General features: G+C 36.8%; 1 protein-coding gene across 1 annotated transcript; it reads right to left on the reverse strand.

Moving 5' to 3' along the window:
* Positions 1-541: 541 nt before the first annotated feature.
* On the reverse strand, positions 542-10,357 carry si:ch211-66e2.3 (uncharacterized protein LOC100141487 homolog). The gene is made up of 5 exons (XM_056454216.1): positions 10,229-10,357; positions 9,620-9,883; positions 9,200-9,523; positions 5,155-5,391; positions 542-1,242 (listed from the first exon to the last, which is right to left on the reverse strand). The coding sequence occupies exons 1-5, from the start codon at positions 10,287-10,289 to the stop codon at positions 1,172-1,174; spliced, it is 957 nt and encodes a 318-aa protein (XP_056310191.1). The 5' UTR covers positions 10,290-10,357; the 3' UTR covers positions 542-1,171.
* Between the last annotated feature and the right edge of the window lie 1,026 nt (positions 10,358-11,383).

Raw genomic sequence — 11,383 nt, forward strand, 5'->3', positions numbered from 1 at the left:
GCAGCTCTGCACAGTTTAGTTTCAACCCTAATTAAACACACCCGATCAAACTAATTAAGTCCTTCAGGCTTGTTTCAAACCTACAGATAAGTGTGTTGAAGGTGGGCTAAAACTAAACTGTGCAGGACTACAGCCGTCCAGGAACTGAGTTTGACTCCCCTGTCCTAGACATATCTAACTATAGAAAATAGCTAATCTAAATTTAAAGTCAGTCTTAGTAACTACAGAAAAGTCGAGCTTTACATGACAAAATTATCTAAACTTTTTTCAGTGAGATGCTAATGGTCTAATCTGATTCAATGATCTATGCTAAGCTAAGCTAAAAGTGATCCCACCGGCCCCGGAGACCGACTGAATGGATTTAAAAATTGTTCAAATCAACAGTTTAACTCTAGTGGGAAAATATTATCTTCAACACACACAACAACGCTTTTTGTGTCCTCAGACTTTTACAATCTCCACCCAATCGTTTCTATCAAACGCCTTTTCATTTCCTTTGACAAACCCAGTAAATGCATCGATATTAACACTGAAACAGAAGTCAATGCCAAAGTTTATTTTAAGTTATTTTGTTCTCCAAAAACATCTTCACACAGGGTACAAAAGAAATCCAGAAGCTGTGCAATGAGTGCATAATGCGTATAACCTGCTAAATAAGGTATTTAAAGGTGACAAACAAACAAAAAATACCAAAATATTTCACAACAAAAGTAAAATGTCAAAAATAAAACGAAATCATTTTCATTAACATTAACAACTGCATCCTGTCATTGACTGGCATGAAAACTGACAATTCTCTAAAAGCATATCTGGACATATTGTATTTGTGTATTAATCATTTCAATAAAATAATGTTTTGGCAGACAAATGGCATCAAAGTAAAACTAAATGTATTAGTATCTAGTGCAAGAAAATAATTACTAAGATCTCTTTTTTTGGCAAGAATATGAAAAAATGATCACGCATGAAAACATCTAAACTCAAATTCACTTTGACGGTCAGATAGTTCTTGATAACAACAAAAAGCACAAATTTAATTACAAATAAAAGTGATGTGTAGCATATCATGCATATTGAAGTAATTGATTTGGAATCAACAGAATTTACATGAATACTCAGCAGATTAATCCCATGTCTGAAAATAAAGCACAATCCTAGGACTAATTCTCTCCTACAAGATAGACGTGAATGCAACCAGCAACTGGAGGAAAACCAGAACAGTCCAGAATGTACCATGACAACCTGTGGAAGGAAAATGCACAGTTTTCAGTACTGATTCATAAAAATGACATTTATTTAAGTGTGCTGTTAGATCACGAGCTGCAACACATCGATTGGAATTGTTTCTAAATGATCTAAGCCATATTAAAGGCTTTATTAAATCTTTATCAGTAAAAATACATGACTATATCAACGCTATCTCACAGCAATTCGTAACTTTTTGATTTAGTGGCTAATTCGTATAAATTTGTACAATCTCATTCGCACAGTTTAGTACTATTTGCTCTTCATCCAATGACGGTTGGGTTTAGGTGTGGGGTTGGGTGCCACATCTCCTTTTTAAAATCAAACATTTTCATATGACTGAACTTGTATTGAATTAGCTACTAAAATGACAAAAAGCTAAATACTTGTGTTTTCTCGTGAGATAAGGCTGGACTTTATATAGTTCTTGGTTTTTATGACTTATAAGCAATGATGACAGATATAGCTGACTTTTTCCAGCCAAAAAGCTGTCCAAAACCCTCCCAAATGCACAAAAAACAGCCAAAATATTAAGTTAATATTAATTTACCTTAAATTTATTTAAATCAGGAATTAGCCTAGTAACTCTACCTGTCTCAATTTTTACCAAACAGCAACCAACAGTCACAAAACCACAATAGTAAAACTAGAACCTAATGTTCGTTGACAAACTTTGATGTTGGCTTGAGAAAGCCAACGTGACTGCGCTAGGACTGGGAGTGGCAGTTGGCAGGAAGCACAGCGGTCGCTAAGTGGTTGCAAGGCAGTTGCTAAAATGTTTAAGGTATTGCTAGGTGGTTGCTAAGCAGTTGCTAAATGGCAACACTTGTGTACATGTTTGATCAAATGCTAATACTTAGTAGGCATTTCTAGCATATGTTATTGCACTTAGATAATTATTAATAGCATGAAGCTAATCGTTATAAGCACTAGACTTATCATTGTTACAATGCATAGTACACAGGAAGTCCCATTTGCTAGCATGAGTCAACCAAGCCAATACCCAGGTCTCTACGATGTTCTGATGAGTTATTGCTGTTTTTAAATGGTTGCTAAGCTAGCCTGTTTTGTTGCTATGGGGACAATTGACAGCTTAGTGATAATACATCAAAGCCTCTTGCCAATATGAGTGATATAAGTCAACCCAGATGTCCTTATGACAGTCAAAAACTGGACTTGGACTTTATGAAAAAATCAATTGCCATGTTTTATTAATTATAATCCTTAATTAGTGTGGGGATACATGCAAAACAGTAAATAGATACATTGGACAGTAAAGTGACAGTAAGTTGCTTGCCATATCAGTAAAAAATATGGAGTTTACAGTGTAAGTCAAAAATGGGTTGCCATATTTTGAGAAAAATTATGCTTAAAATGATTTATTGGAAAACTATAAGTCTGATAAACCTGAAAAGATATAGCAACAAAATCTAATGCAGATCACAGCTTTTGGCCAAATTTGGGGCTTGTATAATTATTAAAATGTAACATTTAACATTTTTTTATTCAAAAAACGATAAGTCATAAGGAGATAAAGCAACAATCTTGAATGCAGAAGGCACCTTTTGGCCAAATTTGGGTCTTGTAGCATGAACGGCCTAGGAGGACAGAGTAGTATAACAGTATGTTGGCTTTCTCAAGCTAACATAATTACAACATAACCGGTCACATTACAACACTTCACCCCACTCACCAACACACTGCACTTATTGTAGTGTAGATCACACCTATTAGAGCAGGGGTTCCCAAACGTTTTAGCTCATGACCCCCCCCCCATAATAATGGTGGTGACTCGCGTCCCCCACTGTCCTCTGAGGAGGATATAAATATACAAATCTTGCATGTTACTACATTCTTGGTGTAATTTTGGAGACCGCTTCGAGCTTAAGCTCTATGTTCAGTCATGGCCTGTATTTATAATTAATGTATATGAGTGCCGTAAAGGTGCCAAAAATGAACCTGATGCCATAAAATCAGTCTGCTGCATCTGACACTATTGCTGTGCATTTAATATAACATACAGTAGTCACCCCAGGGGTCGCAATCCAATAGGGAAAAAAGTTAAATAATAAATCAAAAGCCTTAAGGATTTTAATTGGCATGCTGTTGTTTTTTATGTAACTAATAACTACTATTTTTATCATTTGTGATTGTGGATAAAATCTGGTCATTCTAATAGTTTAGAAAATGAATTTTTTGGAAATCACCAAGTGACCCCCACTCATTGTCCCGCGACCCCCACTTTGGGAACCACTGTATTGGAGTATGTTTATATATAGTAAGATTGTCCCATTTGGTATTTCAAATTCTTTTGAACATATTTATGTGCTGCTTGCAGGGGCGTAGCAACTGAGGTGGGGATACGTCCCCCTCACTTTTAGAGACAGACCATTTAAAAACAGGTGATTAATAATTATATGATCGTATGATCTCATACAGCTGTCCCCCCCACTTTTAAAATGTCCGCTACGCCTCTGGCTGCTTGTCAATCAGACAGCGCTTCCATGTTTGTTCTTGCTGTCAGTTGCTGAAAAAAGATCGATAAATGTGATTATAAACCACTGTGAGTTTAACTGCAGATGCTGCGTGATGCACGTGCACGCAAAGGGGGGTAAAATGTGTGTGAGGAGTAAGATTCTAGTAGATTTTAACTCGCAGGTGGGTCCACGGAGTTTGCACTATGCACTGGTTACTACTAACTAAATGGAGTATAAGCACACAGTTACATTTTGTTAAATAATAAGTTAAAGTAAGTTACGACTAAAGTTTATTTATTTATTTTTTATTGCACATTGCATGTGTCTTTCTCTTTGTCCCGCCTCCTTGTGTTGTTTTCTGTTATTCCACAGGCTCCCACTCTAACGTGATCTAAGCTCTGATTGGCTACTGCTCGCGGAGGCCTATAAAAAGAAACTTCCGGCAGGGTTCGGAGAGCTCATTTGTGGTGTGACGGTTGCTGGGACTGGAGCTCCTGGATTTCCTGGATTTCCCTTCCCCTCTAGCCAACGACCAACATTTGATCTTGTACCATTGTTCATGCGTTCAACATTTTGAGAGTTTGTAGCGGTAGCCTGGCTATTTATTTGATTACTTTAACTATGTTTATGTTTAGGGAGAAAGGTAAGCTTCCTTTATTTTTCTTTAAATATTTATAGGTAATTTAGTTCATTTACTTTGTAGAATCTTTTGTTTGTGATTTTGGCCTGTGGCCACGCTGAAGAGATGCTCATTTAAAACTACTTTTTTCTAATATAAATCTATTCAATTACTCTCAACTGAGTGTCTTGAGTTTGATTGTCGACCGAAGGATTCTTGCCATTCTTTTGCATTAAGGTTTTGTTTGGGAAACCCACCACCACAACACTAGACTTGGGGCGTAATAGCAGATAACTAAACACATAAATAAAAAATAACTTCTTGACTTTATTTATGGTGTACAATGCAAATCAGAACCACTTGTTTCTTAAAGGGACTACATTTTCTTTACTTTTTTGGGGAAATTTTACATGTCTCCGTGAGTTAAACCGTTTATTTTTTATCATTTCTGAATCCAATCATTTGAACTCTGGGTCTGACAGGAACACTTTTAGCATAGCTTAGTAAAAATCATTGAATCTAATTGGACCGTTAGCATGTCACTCAAAAAAAAAAGTTTTTCAATTTAACGCTTGCCTTTTCTGTAGTTACAGTTACAAGACTGACAGAAATTGAAAGGTTCCTTTTTCTAGGCTGACAGACCTCTTGAATAGACCTATATTTGCATTGCATTTAGTAATATTACTGACATATAAAAACAGAATAAATATATACTAAACATACATTTACATAAGTGAATAAACAGATGGAATGATGAGCTCAAAATTTGTGGATTTCTGTGGGTGCAGATTTCATGTAGGCCTACTTACACACCTGTAACGCAATTGACGGTGAACACTTTGCTGTCTTCTCCCAGACAGTTTGTGGCGGTGCATGTGTATTTTCCTGGATTGAGTGTGGAGGACTGGATCACTGAGGAGCTGATCTTCTCTGTCAGATGCTCTGAGTGCCATGTGTACACAGCAGCCGGGTTTGCCTTCACTGTACAGTTTAGATAGACATCATCGCTCCGACTGATGATCTCTGTCGGACTGGAGTGTTTTGGTTTATCTGAGGAGGACAGAAGAACATTTCTCATCACTACAGCAACATTTATGCAGTTTTTATATATTTTTAAATAATATACTCTAAGCAGTTGTTGATTTGCTTTTATAATGTAAATTAATATATTACATCCATCTGGATTTAACTGGATTTATTTACACCCACACAGGCCTCTTTGTTAGAATTAGTTTTCATGTACTGGAAACATTCCTCAAAGATTTTGGTCCATATTGACATAACAGAAAAACGCAACTGTGTTAGATTTGTCATCAGCTTGTCCATGATGTAAATCTCCCATTTTAGCATAAAGATGCTCCCTTAGATTGAGATTTGCTGGATCTGGAGTCAGTGTTTCTTCTATTGCAGCTGAGCGCTCAAACTCGTTGCTAGTTAAATGTGACAAAAAAGACTAGCTATAAAATACACAGGAATGACCAATGAAAGGACATTCTGAGTTTAGTCCGAAATCGTATACTTTCATACTATATAGCAGGGGCTTTCAAACTGTGGAGACATTGAGGCGAATTTTTCGACTTTAACTGCAGTTTCACTTTCACTTATGAACATTTCATTCATGCCCCCATAACAAACTGGGGTATTTGACGCTAATATGAAGTAAGGACTGGTGGAAAAGGGTTGTTTAAATGGAATTTGATACCTCACGCCAAATGGAAAGAAAAAAAACATCCGCATTTCATGATGTGTGTGTGTGCTGTCCTTTACTAACAGTCATGACAGTGAATCTTGATACAAAATGCGGCGAAAAGTCCTACATGACGGTAATAGTATGATTGCGGTGTTTACTTCAATAATGCCACTAATATATGCATACTCCACGTCTTAATTCCATTTCTGTTTAGTTCAATTATGACTAGTCGGATTAAGGTAATAAAAAAATTGCTGTTTACATGTTAGACTCCAATCAGAGTATTCTCTTAATCGTATTAAAATCATATTAAAGTATTGTTGCGCATGTAAACATACTCAATGTTTGACTCAACCACACCGTCAGGGCTCTGCAAACTTGGCTTTGCAAAGCAGCATTTTGTGTATGTACGTACATCAAAAGCAAGTATGCAATGGCTCACGCTTACAGACAGTGGAACATGATTTACGGTTAGCCAGGTCAGGAATTCAACCACAGATTAGCATGTTGTCCTCACAGAAAGTGTGTGTTAAAAGTTGGAAAACCTCTGCTATATAGTATGGTAAAAAATGAATGCGAGCCGAATAGTATGGCCGAATTTACGTGCTGTATCCCAACTCACATACTATCCATCCTAATAGTATTTGTAAATAGAATGTGTCACAAATCGTAGTATGTTGAACAGAGGTTTACTACTTCCAGTAAAAATTCAAAGTGTAAAAGCGTCCATACTCTAATCGCTGATATTCCACACAATACATTGCTCATTGGAACTTAGACGTGAATTTTATTAGAACTACAAATGTGGGGGAAAGTGTAAAGAAACTACAAACATGGTGGACGCGCAAGACCACTTTAAAGCAGAGAGGCTCCGGTTAAGATGTTTGTTTGACTGTTAATTGGTATCTAGCCAACTGGAAAATATTTAAATCGTGTGTTCTGTGTTATATTTCATCTGCAACAACACTACTAAACTTAAATTAAGAGGTGTTTGGACATTAACATCTGAATGCATAATTATCCAAAGACCTGAGGAGATTTCTCTGCATGAAAGAGTTGTGAATGGGAGATTATCCTGCTGCTGCTTCGCCAATAAAGTAGGAAATTAAATCCGACAGAAATGTGGATGATGTGTGGAGGATTGAGAGGGCTCAAAACTAACACAACGATCTGTTAACGGGGAAGTAGTGTGCTCCAAAGCTTGCATACTCTTCTGTTACACACTCAAAAGTATATTTTTTCACTTCACAAAGAAAGTGCATACTTTTAGGGTGTAGTGTAAGTATGCGAATTGGGATGCAGCAATGGAATTCGAAAATAGTATGCAAGAAGTACTCGGATGACCAACTACCTCTGGCGAGATTCTAAAGTACGCATCGGATGGACGCTATGCTATCCCATGATGCACCACAAGAGAATTCATAAATGACAATGAAGCAATGCAACTGACACAGATAGGTTATGTGATTATGACAAAATGGTGGACGTAGTATGCCCGAGTTCCATTCATACTACTGACATTTATACTGTATATAACGCGCTTTTTTAACAGCCGAGTACGTTTAAATTCAAACGCAGTACCTACTGAGTAGGCGATTTTGGACACAGCCCTAGTCTATTTGTGCCAGCCATGCCCTATTACAATGTAAAGTACTACATAGGGTCCAATTCACTAAAGCCTAACATTTTTAAAAATATTTCCAGACAGTATTGATGCTTATAACAGATGTAAGCAGTCACCGGCCGATTACCTCCACATTTGGTGGTCTTGTTCAAAATGAACAAACTATTGGTGTAATATTTTTAATATTAAATATTTAAATATTATTCTTTCTCAAGCACTCAATATAATCATCACTCCTGACCCTCTGACTGCACTTTAAGATATCATCCAACCCCAACTACACAAACATGCTGTAAACACACCATGTCATTTTTTCCTTTACCACCTTGCTTGTCAGGCACGCGATTGTCCTCAAATGAAAACATTTGTCCCCTCCATCATCAGAACACTGGATTAAAGAGCTTCTACGTTGCATCTATCTTAAAAAACCGAGACATTGCTACTTTAGATTTTCTTCTTCTATACTGTATTTACCCATATTTTCTTATATCTTATTATGTATTTATTTATTCATTCAATTGGTTTATTATTAATTTGTCTTGATTCATCTTTGCATACTTATTGAAGGCCTCAGGAAAAAGGGAGGGGTGGGAGAATGGTGCTTAGAAGAAGGTAGAAGAGTTTAGGTTTGTTTTGAGAGGATTGGTGGAGAGGAGACAGAGTGATAAAGCCAATTATGATATGGGGATGGTTAGGTGGCCATGATGGATGGAGGTCCGTGGGTAAATTTGGCCAGAATGCCACCCCTACTCTTTTTGGGATTTTTAACGATCACAGAGAGACCTCAATTTAACGTCTCATCCAAAAGACAGCGCTCACTGAGCAGTATAGAGTCCCCGTAAATATACTGGGGCGTTAGGACCCACACAGACTGCAGGTTGGGCACCCCCTGGTGGCCTCACTAACACCACATCCAGCAGCAACCGAGCTTTCTCATGTGGTCTGCCATTCAGGTACTGACCAGGTGCAGCCCTGCTTGGCTTCAGTGGGTGACCATGTGAGAGTTGCAGAGAGACATCCCATTCTCTGCAAATCATGGAGATGCTTATGTATAGAAGCTCAAACCTTATCATCTGGCACTAACAACCATGCCACATTTAGAGCCCGTTTATAAATATATTTTCTGATGCTCGGTTTGATGTTTGTCCCATCATCTGAGAGGGGTCTGGCTGCTGACTCTGTGCAGATGCAAGCTGAGCTGCATCCAATGCTTTTTAATGCACTCACCTAACCCCACCCCCAACCCTACCCCTCACAGCTCTCTGAGCGATGCAATCTCAGCTTGCATCATAAAGGCTGCATCCAGATGCTATTGCATCATCTTGACCACATCTACATGCCTAAATGTCTTAAATTGCTACCATGCTGTAAGTGTACCTAATAAAGTGGCCCGTGATTGTGTAACATAAATATCAATCACCCATAAACCATACTAATTCTTGCACCCAAAACCTGTAAATTATGTTGAATTGCCCAACACTGGGGGAAAATTAAGTAAAACGTCTTTTTACATTAAACCTTGACCGAACAGTCAGTAGACTCACAATACACAGTAATGTTGAGAGGTTCTGATGTGTTTGTAGGAGAAGGTTGAGGTCCTCCTTCTCCCAGGTTCATCTCTGCTTCACACCTGAACTGAGCTCCATCATCAGCTCTGTCTGGATGGACCGCAAGTTTAGATGTTTTACTGACTGGACTCTTGGTGGTGTCAGTGAAGTTGGTTTGATCCACCAGAGTTTCTCCTTTGTACCAGTTGACAGTGAGACTCTGAACAGGAGCCACATTGTGAACGTCACACTGGAGCTCATACTGGTTTCCCTCCATCATTGCTTGATTCACAGTGCTGATGGAAACACTGTCTGGAGTCTCTGTGGAGGAAGATTCACACAATCTGATACCTGCAGTCATTTATTAGATATTTCTGAGAATGAAAAGTCTTCTTTAATAATAACAGAGAAACTCACTGTAAACTGTGACTGGGAGATCTACTGTACACTGCTGTTCGTCATAGTTTAAGTAGCAGAATGGTGGCTGCATCTCCCAGTCTGTCAGCTCTGACACTCTCAATGTGATCAGACTGTCTCTGGACAGGGACACTGCTCCCACAGTGGATTCCCATCCCATCCCATGATGTGTGACAAAAGTGCTGCAGTTTACTGAAACAGAATCGCCGTACTTCACAACAACACTCTGTGGGCTGATCTGAAGAGGACATTCAGCCAGTGTACCTGTTAAACACAATGAGAAGAACTGATTTACACATAGGCTATCAGCAGAACTGAAGTGACTGAATAAGTAGACCCATGCATCTACATGTTTGTAAAGTTATGTATTTTATGGCTAGTGAAAATGTTTTCTTGGTTGCTTATAAGTCTGTCTTCTGCCATAATCATGATTTAAAATAAAGAACTTCATTGCAGTAGCATGAAGTAACCTCAACTGAACATTCATTCATTTAACACTCCAAACCAAATTATAACAGGTACAATAATCAACCTCAAAATAAAGCAAAATATACAACATATTTAGACTCCAAAAAATTGATAGAAAAAAAAAAAACAGATTTAACAAACCTCTGAGACAAAGGTGTGAAACTGCTGACAGATAAACGAGTCCAAAGAAACGTTGAAGCATGTTGAATTTGATCAGGGAAGCTCGGCTGAAGAGAAAACGTTTTAAATCAGCCTCTTCACACAGGAACTGTGAATGTAAACTGCGGCCGTGGTGAAAACTAACCCCACCCAGAAAATACTCTGAGAGGGAATTTGAGTAAGTTCAATCTGACAACATTATTATTACCGTTCAATAGAAGTTCGACAGAATAAAAGCTGAATAAAATACTAAACAACTCAATATAAAAAGTCTAATTTAACTCCTTAGCTGAGTCAAAGGCTATCAGAACATCTGGAGATCAAGAGAGGTACAGTGAACTTTTTTCATTTATAATTTTGAAAATTATGAAATTGAATATGATACAATAAAAGAAGAAAAAAACTAAGTGCAAAAACAAATCTGAAGTTAGTTTATAAACCGACTCCTTGACCTGCTTTGTAGCATACTGCGCCATCTTTTGGTTATTTTAGGATACAACAATAAAGCAAGAAACGTGACTAAAATGGCGTTCATGTGCAGTATTTCTTTCTTTCATTTTAATATATATTTTTTTATTGCAGTAACAACCGGCAATTACAACAGATAGGAATACAAACAGATAGAAGTATAGAACAAACTATATATATATATATATATATATATATATATATATATATATATATATATATATATATATATATATATATATATATATATATATATATATATATATATATATATATATATATACCTTTTTGAAAAAGAGAATGTGAAAAATTTTAAAGAAATATACAAGTAAAGCAAAAGAAAGACAATAAGAAAGAAAAAAGAAACAAAAAAATAAATAAACAAGAGAGGGCACAGGTAAAAATAATACAATTATTTACAAAGTTACAAAGTTTTATAAGTTTTAACCGCTTTCTTGTTATGAGAGTCTATAATGGTTTTCAAGTACCGTTCTAATTTTCGATTTAGAAAATGCTAAATTTGGCTTACATTAAGTATATTTACATTTATGTATAAAAAAAATTCCCAATAAATAAAATAAGGTTTATACGCTGTAAAACCCAACGGCCAACTTTATTAAATGAAATGAGTGTAGTTAACTCAAAATGTACTGAAAGTTAATTCTACTC

The sequence above is a fragment of the Danio aesculapii genome, chromosome 3 (assembly GCF_903798145.1).
Source record: "Danio aesculapii chromosome 3, fDanAes4.1, whole genome shotgun sequence".
NCBI classification, from domain to species: Eukaryota; Metazoa; Chordata; class Actinopteri; order Cypriniformes; family Danionidae; genus Danio; species Danio aesculapii.